Consider the following 16,477-nt stretch of genomic DNA (forward strand, 5'->3'; position numbering starts at 1 on the left):
CCTTAAAAGTGGCTTTGAGGTTAAAGGAAAAAAAGGGTAAAAATATATTTTTAAAAAGGAACATAGAAATATGTAAATATATAGAAAGCTAATTCTGTGAATAATTTTTTTAAAAGTATTTAGTCAGTTAGTTGACATTGTAAGTAAAATTAATTCAATGATCTGTGTTCACAGTTCACTTGCTCCGGAGGTTTTTTCTCGAAATAGGATGAAATAGACCGTGCTTACGGCTTGATAAAGCTCCCGAGAAGAACGTAGTTGTTTTTTTTCTCTCGGCGCTACGGCTTTGCGCCTTATACCGAAACTAACAGAAATTAAGTAAAAAAAAAAAACTTTGGGCGCCCAGGGTATGTTCACAGACAAAGATCGATTAATCGATCCTTTTGTGTTTTGAGACGGGGTTAATGGAGTGCCAATCATGATCTTTGCGTTTGAGAAGTTCGTGCCACATATGACGTGGGACGATTGAACACGTTAAAATTACTTATGGTCTGTCCGATTCTTGTCTATTTTGCCTCAAATTAATGGGTAATGAAAGTTAAACACTATGTGAGGGTTTTGTAATTTCAAATCATCTATATAAATCGTGATGAAAATCGCCTAAATATCGATTTGTTTTTCAACAGCGCCTTTTTAGCCTGTTTTTTTTTTTTAAAGATTTTTCAGTAAGTCAGCATGCCCGTTATCGGAATGATTCGATTTAGCGCAAGGGGCGCTAATTTTTTTCTTTGGGGGTGGATTCTAAATCAAGTACAGAACGGCATTTACAGTTACTCTACGGGACAGAGCGCTTATTTCTTTCTAGACAAACAAACGACAACCTCCATAAAGTATCACAAGACGGTGAATGTTGAATGATGATTGAGTCGCGACTGCTTTAAAAATTATCAGCATTTGTCCTTTCTGCCTTATATTTTGTATAATTTTATCGATTAGTGAAATTTTTCCATAGGGGAATCCATTAGAGCCATTCACGCAATGTTTAATTTGGAAAAAAAGTTTGTTCCAGAGCGTCTCTCACTAGAACGTCGTAGAAATGGTTACTGCGATACGATTGTGGGCCTCTCTATGGGTATTTCCGACGAAATCGAAGTCGCGACGATCGTTATTGATGAAACGATAAAGTTTGGCAACCGGCATCTGCCAAAAAGAGTGAAACGTTTAGAGTTTTTCTTTTGCATTTTAAACCTGTTTTTTTTTTTATTTTTCCGTTTTCTTCGTCTTCGTCGCTCAAGCTCGCCTATAGTGGTAGCCAGCGAACAATTGTTGATATGCTGCGACGATTTCGTTGAAAACCGACGATATAATGGAAAAGGCGCGACGAAAACGGTGTCCACAGGTATCCATAGAGAGAATGTAATAAACACTTCAGAAGACACCAAGTTTCCGAGAACAGTTTCCATGGCGTTCTGGCAGTTCTCGAAGTCATTTGGGCGAAAGAGATCGACTTCGTTTTTTCTTTCCTAGCTTTTCCTGAATATCGTTACTCACAACAAGTAAAATTTAAGTGAAAAATTCACTTGTGAGTGAGACAGGGAGGTACTGGGGCGAATAAAGGCAAAAACAGACCTGGAGTAAGATGATTGGACAAGGCTGTAAGCAAGAAAATATTCCCGAATTTTAAACATCTCTTTTTACTTCGCTGGAAACATATGTAAAACCCTGGGCTAGTCAAAATAGCTGGTCAGTCACAGAACCTTTATATTATTTGCTTGTTGAAAAGATACGTTTAGCTCAAGTTCTCAAAATGCGTCTGCTTTTTCAAGCTTACTTTCTCGCAATGTTTTTCGTAATGACCGTCAAAGGCGATGGAGCTTCTCAATCCTGTCCCAAGCCGTACGACAAGAGGATGGTATGCAACCTGATGTGTAACATTCTACAGGATTCAAGCGCAAACGACGCCATTAAAATGTTGCAAACGAAACTAGAAAGTCTCATTGCTGAGTTAAACAAACCAGGGATAGCACAAAAACCAGGTAAAATGTTGCAGTTGTGAACGACTTTTTAGCTCAATGAGGTTTGTAAGGCCACAAGCAGTGCTTCTAACCAGAAGAAAACTTCACTCACGAGTGAATTATCATACACTTTCGCTTTTTCCACAAAACTGTCTTATGGTCGCGCTTTTTGCATTTTATTTAGCCAGAAAGCCCGTATGAAGTCGTTCTTAATTAACACCAGAATTTTTTACTTTCATACAGCCGTTCCCGCTTCCCCGTGCCAGGAACAGTATGAGAAACACATGTGAGTTCCTAGATTCAGTAATGTCATGAGAAAGGTGATTTTTAAGTGAAAGACACTGGCGGCTCTGAAGAAAATATCCGCGTACTTCCAGTAGAAGTCGAACCTATGACCTTCAGGTTACTAGTCCATACGCTCTACCACCGAGCTACAGGCGAATCGTGGGAGCTAAGGTTACTAAACAAGTTCAAACAAGTACTGATAACAAGGCAATCATCGCCAAGAGACACTCTCCTTTTCTATTTCAAAACCAGCCTTAAAACGTTGTTCTTCAATATTTTGACGCACAGTCAAGAAAGAACAAGAGTTGTCCAGAAATGCAAAAATGATCTTTGGTGAAGTAAACCTGACAGTCACTATTTTCATTTTCGTAGTTCGACCAAAAGCCAAGTGTACACGCTGAAGTTTGGTTCGCAAAAGATTCCTGTTTACTGTCACATGGGCAACTTTGGATGCGGAGATGGAGGGTGGACGCTGGCCATGAAAATTAATGGCGCAAAGGTAAAACGATTCTAATGGCATACGGAAGTTATGTATATAGTGTAAAGCTAATGAGTTCTTGTTTGTATTTCAGAAAACTTTTCATTACAGCTCTGGGTTTTGGAGTAACAAGAATTCCTATAACCTTCCAGGAGGTAAGACCGGGTTTGACGATCAAGAGACTAAACTGCCAACCTACTGGAACACATCCTTCTCCAAGATCTGCCTGGGTATGAAGATCGGCCAGCAGATCAAGTTCATTGTTATCAACAAGAAGGCCGCTTCTCTGCATTCCTTGATCGCAGACGGGAAGTATCGCGCCACGTCACTGGGTCGTAACACGTGGAAGAAGCTGATTGGTTCTCAGGCTTCCCTGCAAACCAATTGCAACAAGGAGGGGTTCAATGCGGCGAGCACCAAGTCCAACTCCCATGCTAAGGCAAGAATCGGTATCCTTGGAAATAACGAACGAGACTGTGGTGACTGTGATTCCAGAATTGGGTTTGGAACGGGAGGACACACTGACGATTCCAACACATGTGGGAACAACGCTGTTAAAGGAGGTACTTCCGACAATGGAGCGAGAAACATAAAAGTCATGGGATATATCTTGATACAGTAAAGTAAGCTCAGTTTACTCCTACCTTACTGTAAACGAAAAAAAATGTCGCAATAAAAGTATTTTTAACTATTTGTGCCCTTTTATTGAATTCAGAGAGGTCCATCCCACTCAGGAAGTGAAATACTTACGGATAATTGCTAAGGATTGATGGACAAATATAAATGGCGTTCTAACCAACTCAGTTACTGATGAATAGGTTTTCGTAAACCCGTCTCCCTGGCTTCAAGAATTACCTAATCTTTGCCTGATAAGATTAGAACTGAATTGAGACTGAGCAATAGAAAGCCAGACTGTCAAAACTAATGACCGACAAATCGGTGGACTAAGTAAAGCTATATGTTCAGACAAGTATAGTATAAACAGCAACGACACAGAAATGGAACAAGTCGTTCACACACATCGATAATCGAGCCGGAGCGGTTGGCCGAGAGGGTTTGGTAAACTAAATCCCAGTCCTCACTCCTGAATATTCACTTCCGTCTCGGTGGATTCCAGTCCCTGGTCCTCCGCATCACAAAGTGTGGCACAGAACCTATCCGATATGAAACACTCCACTTTCAAGATCGGCTCGGCGAAGCTTCGCTCCGTAACAGAAATCGCGCCGAAATCACCTCTCATGAGTAAACAGAAGCCCTAAGCGGTAATGTTTTCGTGCCGGCATAAGAGTTTTCCGGTTTAGTGTGAACAAATCCTACGTTAGGCTAAGTTGCTCGACCAACTCCTGTCGTGTTGGATTTGTAAAAGCTGGCACGCAAAAATAGATTATACAAAAGACATTTTTAATAACCTTCTAACCCATTAAAATACACCGTTCCAGCAGGTACTCTTTCAAATAAAAGTAAGCTTTTGATATTAAAACAAAATCGTAAACGGCTCAAGCGTCTCTATGAGAATGAGCGTCTTGTTAGTTCATGAACTTGACATGCGATTGCAAACTTGTAGCAAAAGTGACAAGATAAAGACCTGATGTCTTGTGGAAAATCTTCAGTGTCCTTGGGCAACTTTGGAACGCAGCCTTGCTATCTTTGGTCGAGAAGCCTCTCGCTGTAAGTCAATTTATAAGAGGAAAATATCCTTAAGATGACAAGAAAAATTTGGCCAAATATCCCTTTGAAAAAGGCAATTGGCCACTTTAGAAACGACAGGGGAACTGGAGCCGAAATGCGTCCCGCAATTGTTTCTGGGAGCGTTACTGGGGACACGCCGATCAGCTATTGGCCAGTTCTAGAAATAGTCCCAGAACTCTTTGCGAAAGTTATCTCGGCCCAGTTTCCCTCTTTTTTCTAAAGTGGCGAATGATGGGGATGCCCAACCTCGTCCCCAGGGCTTTTCCCTAAAAAAAAAGGCCCCTCCCAATTTTTTTTAGGGAACAGCCCTGGGGACGAGGTCGGGGGATGCCAAGTGGAGTGTTAAGGCAGGCTGTATGTCGGTTAGTGAAAACGTGGATAAAAACTTAAAGTGAAAAAATAAAAATAGAAACCCGATGATGTTTTTAAAAATGCAACTCCATCGCTTCCTCACCTGAGATGTCATTTTTTGCCCTAAGAACCTGAGATCCGCCAAAGGAATAACAGATGGCCTACGCAGGAAAACAAACTGGTTAATGCAAAGCCAGAAAGTGAGTACAAGTATGATAATATTGAATTAAAAGTTCACGCTAAACCCATTGCAACCCTTTGTAACGAGGGTCTTATACCTTGCGTCGCTGGGTGGAAGCCTAAGTGGCGCTAATTGATGTCTATTACGACGCGCTTAAATAAGGACCTCTATTCTATACCTCCAGAGAGAAAGCCTACCTTCAACTTGCCAAAAGAGAAAATTTAATAGGCGCGTGAGAAGGCGATGGCCAAGCAGGCTGAACTGCAACTCGCGAAAAAGAAAGGCACTGACTTTCATTTTATATCTGCACTGAATCAAAAGTGCCGCTCAGTAGCTTCCGTCATATGGGCTTACTGCTTTAGGACTTTATGCACGACACGAGACTTACACGTTTAAACAGCCTCGGGGCGGGAGGTGGGTGGGGAGAACTCCCTCGTTAAAATGACGGAGATGCCGATCGTGTCGCTTAGGGGTAGAAATTGCGAAATTTTGGTCTCAGTTTGGATTTTCAGGGCGCAAAGCCAATTTTTTTACCCAAACATGCAACGATATCACTTTGGGTTTTGCGCAAAGAAATTAACTAAAAATTAATTAACTAAAAATAACAAACGCCGTCATATTGTGTTGGATTAAGATCTCCTTTATGTGTGAAACAAGGCGTGGGTCACGCCCAGACTGGTCTCCTTTAGGGGTTTAATTCTAATTTTCCGGTTGAGCTGCACCGTTCTGAACCTCTTATTTCATTGCTCCCGTTTAGTCTGCACTTCCATTGTTTTGGAGGGCCGTAGGTTAGAAAACTGTCATAGGTTATTGCGCTTCCCTCTTTAAATAAAGTTATTGTATTGTATTGTATTGTATTGTTTTCAGGGATAGGGGCATTGTTATGTCACAATGTTTCCCCAGCGAATCACAAACAATCTTTCAAATAGGTGCTTACCAGAGCTACCCCCGCCTCCCACCCACCCATGGGGTTAAAGCCTTCCTGTAAGCTCTCCACCCACCTGCCATGAGCACATTGAAAAGGTAACTGACACTTGGACAGGCGATCAATCAGCTCCTGACACTCACTGACACCAAGAGGCTCTCCAAACTTTACTGCACCTAAACACAAGCAAACGGAAAAGAAGCAAACGTTGTGGGTGTTTTTTTGCAGGTGACAAGAAGAACCCGCAATCCTAATCTCCAGGGGCCGGTTGCTCGAAGCCTGGTTAGCGATAACCGTTGGTTAAGAGGTATCAAAATGTATAGGTTTCCATGGTATTTAACGCTGGTTAGCACTAACCATGCTTCGAGCAACCCGGGCCAGGTTGTTATTACGCATGCGTCGCATGTATGTAGCCGGCATTCGTTTGGACTTCCACTAAGAATGAATGGAGTGCACAAAACGCAATTTGACCATCTGTCACGTGAAACTTACGGAAAGCACAGCGTTGGAGCAAAAGCGTTTGGACCTTCGTTCGTTGTCCTCCGCACTCCCTAACCTTTGGTTATTACTAGTACTTAGCAACTAAATATCCGTTTAAATGGTCCCGAAAATGTCAATTTTTAAAAAACCCTTCTCAAAATGAATAATTTTGAAAACGCTGTTTTTGGGTTGCCAGCTGGACACCTGAAAAAAGGATGACGCTTGTGAAAATTCTTGTGTGGGGTGGGGGCTGGAGGAACAAGACCTTCGGGGAATGTAAATGTTGCGTATGAACAACAGATCCGGACCGGTTAAACCTTTTTTCTTGTCAAGGTAGGAATATATTAACTCCACACAGTGTTCATACCATGACAGGCCTGGGAGCTGATAACTTCAGAGATGACTTTCGGAATCGGTGCTGGCACTCCACAAGTCACTGATAGATGCTATAAATAAATTTAAGGGAAGACAGAAAGATTAATCACATAGAGTTATATACAGGTAGACCTGTTCGAAGTACAAGGCACGGGAATCAAATAGGGAGTAAAATAAGAAAAATATCACTTGTTACAGAGTAACAACTTACTTTAAGATGTTCTCTGATTAGCCCCTGGATAAAAGGAGAAATAAAAGAGCAAAGCAATTGAATAGTAACACTTACAAGTAAGTTTTGAAGGCAATAAACGAAACTAAAACATTTGAGTGACAAACTGATGTCGACCGAACGCCAAATATTTTTAAAGTTGAGTGATTAGGGTTAGGAAACTAAGTTAATCAAGTTTTTGGTCATTTTGTCCAGTATAATGACCCTAAATGAACCAGATTCACTTAGTTTGCTAACCCTAATCACTAAATACCAGCGCCGTTCGGCGTTCGGCATTCCTGCCAAATTGACGAAAAAAGAAAAGAAATAAACAAATAAATAGGTGATCAATGGAGACCTTAAAAACGCAGAAACAAAGCTATTCCACGATGCACTGCAAAAATACGGACGAGATTGAATAAGATTTGACCAAAACGAAACAAAAAATTCACTTATAAAGAACTTGTTGTGGCTTTGATAAAAACTCCAGACTTTTTACCATTTTTCAAGAGGGCAAATTTCAAGACTTTTTCAAGAATTCAAGACTCTGTACGAACCTTTCCTTAGCGTATAAAGACGTGTTATTGGCAATATCTAACTACAGCCTTGTCACAGCCCTATAAATAATTACTAGAGGTAATCATTGATTACGGATCCGCGTTCGTCACTTACGGAAAAATTACCGAAACGAAATCGAGTCGAAAAAAGTCTAGTTTCCTGGCCGAGGTGCCCCTGTTAAAATTAATAGGCACGGCTAATTTGCAGTCGCCCATGATAGCTCGAATATTTCTGCCTTAGTGCCACAGGAACACAAGATTAGGCTGCGTTCTGACGAACGCGATTACCTTCACTTTGCTGACAGCGACAGAGGGCCGTCCACGTTTAACCTCGGACACTTCTCGTTCAACTAACACAGAAGGAACGCGATGAACAAACACCAATGTCTCTTCAGAGTCCTCAGATGACTCACTTATAACAAAATGTATTCCAATTCGCTCCACTTCGCACTGAAATGTTCTTAACAGTCTTATTTCCTCCCCAAACAATGTAACCTCCATTGGTGGAGAAACGGGTGAGGATTTGATGCGAGGTTTTGCACTTGAAGTTTGGCTGTTGCTGCCATCTTCAAACAGTTCTGTGGAAAGGAATCCGTCACAAGTCAATTCAAAAACAGGCCATTTCCGATTTGCCCCAAGCCTCTGTTTCAAAGCGAGGTTAAGTGCGACACTATTGATCTGAACATGATTTTTTATTGTCGTGCAAATCAAACTCATTTTTACAAAAAAGGTTTTGCATTTAACCTCCTGTTGAAAGTGAGATTTTCTGGAACTCGGAAATGTCCTATTTATATTTGAGTCATTAAGTCCTTAGTGTTGTACATTAACAATAACCTATTTTCTTACTAATAATCTACTTTACGACCAACAATTTAATAAGGGCGCAAAAAAAGCATGTCTAGCATGTCCCTTGGAGAAGCAGCTCTCTCATTTTGCTTGCCTGTCTTAGTTAATAATTTCATGACTTGCACGTGAGCTTAAAAAGTTTCTTGCTCAGCAAAAAAATCACGACCACGAAAAAGCATCTTTTTTGAACCCTGCTGTCTTTTTTGAAACGGACCCCCGGTTCTTTTCTTCATTATGTCAAAATATAGTTTATTTTTCTTCGTCAATCGATAAATACTAAGCAATACGACAAAGCAAACAAACAATTAAAACACAGAAGACTTTTACACCTACCTGACTGCAGATGTTCTAATCGAACACGTTCGTGAGCAGCATGTTGATCTACTAAAACCAGCAAGCCATCTTCCCTTCCTAAGATAAAAAAGACTTGTTCATTTGTGCAACAACTGGCCTTACAGAAAGCCTCTCCCAGCTAATTAATTATCTTGCCTACATTGCGTTTGCCTTGTAATGCATCACGTAGACTACAAACCATAGGTTTATATCTTGTTTGTCTGGAGTATTTTTTTTTCAACATTGTTTTACAGTTTTATAGTTCATAAAGAAGAAATGGGGAAAATTTGCCGGGGGGGAGGAACTTCCTTATAAGAGGCTAATGGGAATGTGCCACTGGATGGGGTCGCATTTTCACAACTGGATTAACTATAACGGGGTTGCATTTTCAATAGAGTTAGTTGAATGGGGTCGCACTTTTTGCATTTTTGGGGGTAAGACGGTTCTTCATATTTTCGGTTAGCAAACGTACCAGAATGTTTGTACTGTGAAAAATAAAGTATTCTTCATTCCATTTAAAAAATGGGTCAATTCATGAAAATAGAAAGTGACTAACTAGTTGGGATCGTGAAAAGTACATATTTGCCCAAAAGTGACTAAGATATGGTCTATTATTGGCCACAGAATAGACTGTAATGGGGTAGGGGCACTGAGAGGCCAGCAGCACATACCCAGCAAAAATTAACCCAAGTAACCCCTACCAGTAAATAAAATTAATTAAGTGATTTACAGTTGTCATTACTACTGTCTTTACTGCAAACAGGTCCCTCTTTCCCTTCCAGAGTGGGTGATGGGGTGTTGCAGGTTGTTTCCACCTTAGCTTGGTAAAAAAGTGAAGAGCTCCCCTAAAAGTCTGTCAGCTGACTGTTGGTTTTTTTGTTGGCCCACAGTTGGCCAACAGTATACCAACAGCTTACCGACCGTTGACTGACAGTAAACTGACAATGAAAAGAAAAGCATGGTAATTACCGTTCTGGTGACAAAAAATTATTTCGTTTCCCTTTTCCTGTTAGTTTAATGTTGCTAAAATTGCTTCGTCGTACGTCTTGGGTAAGTTTAACTATGAAATCGCCCTATAATGCATTGCCGTTCAATATATCTAGTGAAGCCGACAGTTTTTGGGGGGAGCTGTTCTCCACTTTTTCCCTTAGTTTTGAGTCTGTGGATGAAATCCTCTGGTGTGAACATTCAAATGAAACCTCTTCAGCAGTACATGTACTTTCACAAGGTACAATTTTTATTTCTGTCAGCATTTAACAAAATGAAATTTGGTAATTCTGTGGGCCACTCTTAAGAGCAAGGGGGTTAAAATGTAGTCTTGAATATGTATTTACTACAACAAGGAGTTGCCTTCTAGTTAGCAGTCCCTTGTTCACTTGACAGCATCAAGTGAAATGTATAAACCCAAAGGTAATAACTGAATTAGAGACAACCACTCTAAATACTTTTTGACATCTATTCCCGTACGTATTGGTTATAATAATTGATCTAACATTGTTGGCTCTCTCAGCATCAAACTTTTAATGAATCCTACCTTCTTGCGACAAAACGCCTACAATGAACTTATCATCTAGCTGTTGCAATACCCTCATGCCCGCCAACATGTCTCTGGTAAAGCGATATGGGTGGACCACATTATGAACTGAGATCTGGTTCCTGGCACTGTTGCCTGGTTTGTTAGCCTTTAGTATGCCCTTAATGCAAGCAACACAAAAGCAGATCAGTTGGTACAAGAAGTTTAAGCATCTACAACCTTTACTAAAATGTTTGAGGAAATTACAGTCCCCAGATCAAGCATAACCCTCAAGATGCCATTAATGAATTTATTATGCGATAGCTGAATCCGTTGGTAGCTGTACATTTCAGCTCCTGCATGCATTATGAGCAACGAATTTTCACGCAAGGAAGTTATAAATTTTCTACCAGCTCAGTTTTCTAGAATTTGATGTAAATGTCTGGAAAATAATTTCATCCATTCAAAGATTTTTCAATGTGACCAAATACATTGAGATTATCGTTCAAACCTCACTGCTCAAAATGCCTGCAGGAATGCAGATCTGGTTGAAGTAACAAAAAATGAATTCATATTTGAAACAATCAATTCATAAATGGAATCTATGGGGGTACGCTTGACCTCGCCTGACTGTAACTGGTTTCATTTCATCCCTCTAAGTGCAATTTGAAAATAATTCAGTGCTGTCACTAAAAATTTCAAGTTGCCAGGTAAATACAACAAGTAGGTGGGGAACCAAACAGCTAGCGATTTTTTTGGTCCTATTTTTCTTCTATTTTCCTATGAATATTGCTGGGTTCACTTTCCACAGCCCTTAATTCCAACCAGTTAACAACTGTGTCACTAGTGGAGGTGGGTGTCTGGGATGTCCAGGGACTTCCACCTATGGCAAAGCCAGCCCCTAGACAGAGTTACGCCACCATGGCTTGCAAACCGGTGCCTCCAGCCAATTGAGCCCCCATGCCAATGGAACCAGGCACCTGTCACACTGATTTATCAGTGCAAGAATAAAGGGGGGAGGGATGGGGGTAAAAGAATGATCCAAAGGCTAAACTAAGAGAGTGGCCACCAGGAAGATGTTGTACTGAGCACATGGAGGTGATGCAAGCAAGGCTGACCAAGCTTGATCCAAACGACTGACCGCTGACCACACCCGCACTCCTTGTTCTTAACTGTGTTAACTAAAAATTTTATTTATCTTCATGCTATAATAATTATCACCATCCTCCCCCTCAATCACACCCACCCAAGACACCAGGACGTTAATTCCAATTTATCATCAGCATTGTCTCTAGTCTAGAAAAAGGACCGGCTCTACAAAGATAGTCGATCAGTTTTTGATCTCACCCTTGCTGGTCCTGGAAACACAGGATTCTGCCAACATTCAAGCATGTCTGCTACGGTATTGTCTGATACAATTTTCAACAGATTCTGTTCATAGGCTTCCAGTGCATCAGCATCTGTCCATTTACAGAGCTTATCATCTTTCCCTTGAATATCATGGTGCTCCTGGTACATTGCAGCCACATGTGACATGTCTGTGAAATACAGTCGACTCTCTCTTAATGGACACCTCTATAAGACAGACACCTCCCTAAAACGGACACCTAAAGTTGGTCCCTGCCTTTCTTTACTCCCCTTATTTGACTCTGTATAAGATGGACATCTCTCTAAGACGGACACTTACTGCCAGTCCCAAAGGTGTCCGTCTTAGAGGGAGTTGACTGTACAGTTTGTTTTCCTTTAAAAGGGGTGTCTTGAAAACAAAGACCCCTAGGAAACTGCGTTGATCAGCTTTCAGGTCAGTTTGTCCAGTACGAAACAAAACCTGAGTCACTCAGTTTCCTAACCCTAATCAATAAAGTTCACAGTCATTCGGTGGGGGATCTTAGGGGGTCTTAAAGGTCTTAGGAGTCTTTGTTTTCAAGACACCCCTTTAAAAACGTAAATGCAAAATAATAAAAGACAGAAAACATTAGTCTTTTTCCCAACCTAATATAACTCCAGTTCAGCAGTGTCAAACCACCATGTGTAAGCACCTCCCATAACCACCTATCCAAAGCACCTTAATTATCCCACTCAAAGCCCTGTAATAAGAACCTCTCATGAATGACCACCTCTCATACATAGCTGTAAGTGGTGACTGACAATTTTTTGGCCTGACAGTTTTATAGTTTTCCATTGTTGTTATCTTTATCTTTAATCATTTAACTGCCAATTTTTTTGCTGTTTGTACTACACCACTCGGTGTATATCAAGAACTTTTAGCGACAACATGGAACTACACAATTTGGGTGGTTGCTTATGGGAGGTTCTACTGTATGAAGAATACAAATAATTATTAGTCAAGCAGTCTTTACCAAGTGAGCTACTCCTGCTGTGATAGTAATGGTATAATAAAAGTGGTTGCGAAAAAACTCCCTAAAAAATTAATTACCTTTAGGAAACTCCTTGTCTTCATCAACACAGGTAGGCATTTGCTGTCTTCGATGTTCTCTCGGCAGCCAAGGGGTACAAGAAAATGACAAGTGAGAGGCCACTGGGTGTGGAATGTGCTGCCTGTAGTCATTTGCAACTTCCAGACCTTCTGTTCCAGACATTTCACTGCAATCATCTTGCACAAAATAAAAATCAGTGGGAGGTACAAAGGAGGAGTGTCCTGTCCGGGTATTAATGAAGAGATTTCTCCCAAGAGATGCATCAAATGTACAATACCACTCATTGTTCAAATAAGATTCTTTTCCCTGGTTCTTACTTTGGTTTCTTGTGGCTATGCTGGTTTTTGCATTTGATGAAGCTGAGCATTGTTTTGACTGCTCCACAGAAACCTCTTTCTCTTCAGCTTTCTTTTCATTTGAAGAACACAAAAGCTCTGTACACCTGTCTGTGAAACAGTCACGTTTCCTGACATTATGGTCTGAGAGTATTACAGAGTCACTGCTGTTTTCTTTCCGAGGCTGGTTGCATTTGCCATCTAAACTGAGATCACAAACCTGGTTCATGGAATCACCAGCAGCTATTTGATCTGAAAGGACAGAAATAGCAAGACCAGAAGTCTTTTGAACTGACATGGACACCAGGGAAACAGAATCATTGTTATTAACACCAATCTTAGTGGTCAAGTCTTGGTCCATTGCTGTCCCAGACATGCCATCACTATTGGAAGCCAATATATTAGAGTCTTCACCTTTATTTACTGTTTTTGGTAAGTCACAGTGCTTAAGACTCTGTTCATTACATTTGCGGATGCTAGCGTTAGTGGACTGTCCTGCTAAATCTCTGTTATTCTTGCTCCTTCTCTTGCAGCTACCTTGTAGTGAGATGAGTTTCCTATTCTTGGATAGAAGTCCCAGGTTTATTGCAGAAGCTTCACTACTTCCCTGAGATCTCTTCCTTGTGTAAACTTCTGATAATGTTATAGGGCGTGGAGATGTAAATGTTGGAATTGTTTTAGTTCTTTGTCTGGTTGATGTGGTGCTGGGTGTTCCTGTGCTTCTTAGTTTTGCAGGGGACGAATGAAAAGAACAAACCACGTCTGTTCCAATATTTGTAGCTTGTGAATTCTCCTTCTTGTCCAAGGATAAATATAAACCAGAGGCTTTTCTATTTTGAGAAAATTCTCTACAATTATATGCATTATTGTTACTGTGACTCTCCGGCACATTCAACATATTTCTCTCTGAATGCAGGGAACTGTCAATACCAGAGTGACAATTGAAAGTCTTCTGAAAATTCTGAAAACAATAACTTCCAATTGACTGTGATGAGCAAGGGTGGTTAGAACTATGAACTACATTGCTTGATACTGTTGTTCTGATATCGTTAGCTCTGCAAGTATTATTAAATTCACTCTTACTGACTTGGTCTCTTTGATTCTTATTGCAATGTTTATTTTTAAATTCAGCTGCATTTGATGAGAAACATTCGGCAACAGTTGTTGTCATGTCCACAGAAGATGCAGATCCTTCCAACATGTGGAAGAAATCATCTTGTGGATCAGATTTGGCATCTGAACAACTTGGACACACAGATGCACATAGCGAAGAATGTAATCCCACTGTATCACTCAAATTCTTGTCTTGGTGATTTTGATCAGACTCATGTGAAACTATAGGTCCATTTTGAAGGTTGGTTTGGGCTTCCTTACCCATGTTTTGTCCCATTTCAGTCTTTCTTGGCCTAAACACAGTTGAAGAATGTAGACTTCTCCTTACATTGCTGGTCTCAATCTCTCTTCTGTACTCAAAAGCCTCAAGACTTCTCGTACATGACTCCTCTTCTTGGCTATCATTATTTTCTCTAGAATCTGCTTGTTCAGGGTCCAAACTAAAGTTGTGTTTTGTCAGGAAGTCCTTGATGCATTTCTCAACACAAAAAAGAACACTTTCCCAGTCTTGAAATTCAATCAGAGTTTTTGCTGGCTCAAAACAAATGTCATATTCTGTGACCAGACACTCTACATTAAGAAAAAATATACCATGATTGTCAGAGGACTTCGCATTCTGAGGGCTGGTTACTTTAGTCTGAGGGCCCTCTGGTTCAGAACTGCTTACTTCAGAAGCAGTGAGTTTTCTTAATAGCTCTGATTTTCCAAGAATGCTATTAATGACTTTGTGAATCTTTGTCTTGAGCACAAGACGGTTGTTCACAAACACAAACTGCAAGCTTTTACTGTGATGTGTATCAGTTGAAATAAAACCCGACACCTTGAAATCCTTGTGCTCAAAACACACTTGCTGCAGACCCTTGGATCTGTAGTTACCAAACAGCTGGGAAAACGTGGAGACAGATGACTTGCAAACATGTGTTTGAAGACATTTTGTCCCTGATGAGTCGTTTATCAACAGAAATGCGGTCTTGGGGTGAACGAGAGCAATAGAAGCAACTCTGTGCCTAACTCGTTCAAAGTCGAGTACTTCGGTGATTGATTTACGCCTTACAGGGAGATTAGCAAAAATGTTGTGAAGCGTGACAGTTGTTCCAGATTGAGTTCTTGGGAATCTGGATTCAGCGAGGTCCAAAACTTGTGCGTTTCGAAAGAGTTTGCAGTAAGTTTGATAAGAAGATCTGTGGCGGGTAACTATTTCCAAAACATCACAGATCTCGCGCAAGCTTGCCAAAGCTTCTCCTCTGAATCCGTAGAAGGTCAACTGATCTAGGTCTTTGAGAACGTGGCATTTACTGCTCGAATATCTCTCGCCAGCAAGTTTCAGATCTCCAAACGAGATACCACATCCATTATCCGAGACCTGGATCTTTAAATTTGGAATATCTACTCGCAATGTGATATTAGAAGCTCCGGCGTCAATGCTGTTCAAAACAAGTTCTTCCACGCATTGAGTCAAGTTAGTTATTGCCACTCCAGACCTAAGGAGAGATCGCACTTCTTCCTGTAAAGGACGGATCATTCCACGAAGATAAATTTAATTGCTTCTTTTCACAGAGCATCATCCGTTTGTCTGGTTTTAATACCCACATTTTCTTCTTTGAAAGAGAAAAACTCGAAAAAACTGCTTCAAAGTCGGCGCCATATTGAAAATACCTTCGCGGCAAATCCCACTAACCTTTGCGGTATGTCAAATGACAGACTTTTCGTGCATTTTACATAACGTCAAGAAAGGTCGCCATCTTGGTTCTCGAACAGAACGTGAGAAAAAGCAAAAGTGAGCGCTTTTTTCTTTGAGATTTATCTCTCTTTACTGTCACGTTTTTAGGGTCAATATTACTGATCTTTATCATTTTGATTGCAGTGGCAAAGGCAAAAGCAAAGTAAGTGATCGCATGAATACACGCATTTTTTGCTATCAATCCCCTTTGGATTTCATCAGATTTCAAAATAAATTTTCAACCAGTCATCAAAGTGTGGGATAGGTTACGGAAATAAATCCAACTTAGAGTATTCTGTACTGATGAACTGTTTTATAGTGCGAATTGTGGCATTTGCCGCTGTACACCACCATGTATTATTACAAAAAATATCAATAATGATGATGATGATGATGATGATGATGATGATAACGACAACCACGACAATGATGAGAACAGTGTCAATGACCATAATACTAGTAAAACTAACTAAATATCATGTCAAGAAAAAAATACCAAAATTAGTAAAGTAACAGCTTGTTGAATGACATGACATGTACATTTTAACTTCCTTGTTTATGTAGGAGACTGATTGTAAGACTTGTAAGCATGGCTGGTACAGGTTATTATTATATGATGACGAGAAATAGACTCAAAACACGACCCCTGGAATTCATGAAATATGATCCTATAGGTAAGTAAATTATAAGTAAGC

The 16,477-nt window shown here is 40.5% G+C and overlaps 2 protein-coding genes across 2 annotated transcripts; one reads left to right on the forward strand and one right to left on the reverse strand.

Annotated features, from left to right (window-relative positions):
• Nucleotides 1-1,684: 1,684 nt before the first annotated feature.
• On the forward strand, nucleotides 1,685-3,376 carry LOC140942901 (uncharacterized skeletal organic matrix protein 5-like). Its single transcript, XM_073391919.1, has 4 exons — nucleotides 1,685-1,976; nucleotides 2,199-2,241; nucleotides 2,613-2,739; nucleotides 2,813-3,376. The coding sequence occupies exons 1-4, from the start codon at nucleotides 1,748-1,750 to the stop codon at nucleotides 3,338-3,340; spliced, it is 927 nt and encodes a 308-aa protein (XP_073248020.1). The 5' UTR covers nucleotides 1,685-1,747; the 3' UTR covers nucleotides 3,341-3,376.
• A 788-nt stretch (nucleotides 3,377-4,164) lies between these two features.
• Nucleotides 4,165-15,788, reverse strand: LOC140943526 (DNA mismatch repair protein Mlh3-like). Its single transcript, XM_073392612.1, has 10 exons — nucleotides 12,614-15,788; nucleotides 11,524-11,714; nucleotides 10,198-10,357; nucleotides 8,664-8,741; nucleotides 7,773-8,062; nucleotides 6,931-6,954; nucleotides 6,712-6,790; nucleotides 5,941-6,040; nucleotides 4,862-4,919; nucleotides 4,165-4,384 (listed from the first exon to the last, which is right to left on the reverse strand). The coding sequence occupies exons 1-10, from the start codon at nucleotides 15,582-15,584 to the stop codon at nucleotides 4,325-4,327; spliced, it is 4,011 nt and encodes a 1,336-aa protein (XP_073248713.1). The 5' UTR covers nucleotides 15,585-15,788; the 3' UTR covers nucleotides 4,165-4,324.
• Between the last annotated feature and the right edge of the window lie 689 nt (nucleotides 15,789-16,477).

Source organism: Porites lutea, chromosome 7 (genome assembly GCF_958299795.1).
Source record: "Porites lutea chromosome 7, jaPorLute2.1, whole genome shotgun sequence".
Classification (NCBI taxonomy): Eukaryota; Metazoa; Cnidaria; class Anthozoa; order Scleractinia; family Poritidae; genus Porites; species Porites lutea.

Coding starts and splice junctions, on each gene's coding strand:
- LOC140942901 (XM_073391919.1), top strand. CDS start 1,748: ATGCGTCTGCTTTTTCAAGCTTACTTTCTCGCAATGTTTTTCGTAATG. Junction 1,977..2,198: donor AGGGATAGCACAAAAACCAG/GTAAAATGTTGC, acceptor ACTTTCATACAG/CCGTTCCCGCTTCCCCGTGC. Junction 2,740..2,812: donor TGAAAATTAATGGCGCAAAG/GTAAAACGATTC, acceptor TTTGTATTTCAG/AAAACTTTTCATTACAGCTC.
- LOC140943526 (XM_073392612.1), bottom strand. CDS start 15,584: ATGATCCGTCCTTTACAGGAAGAAGTGCGATCTCTCCTTAGGTCTGGA. Junction 11,715..12,613: donor AGACAAGGAGTTTCCTAAAG/GTAATTAATTTT, acceptor TGTATTTCACAG/ACATGTCACATGTGGCTGCA. Junction 6,955..7,772: donor TCGCTGTCAGCAAAGTGAAG/GTAATCGCGTTC, acceptor CCTTTTATCCAG/GGGCTAATCAGAGAACATCT.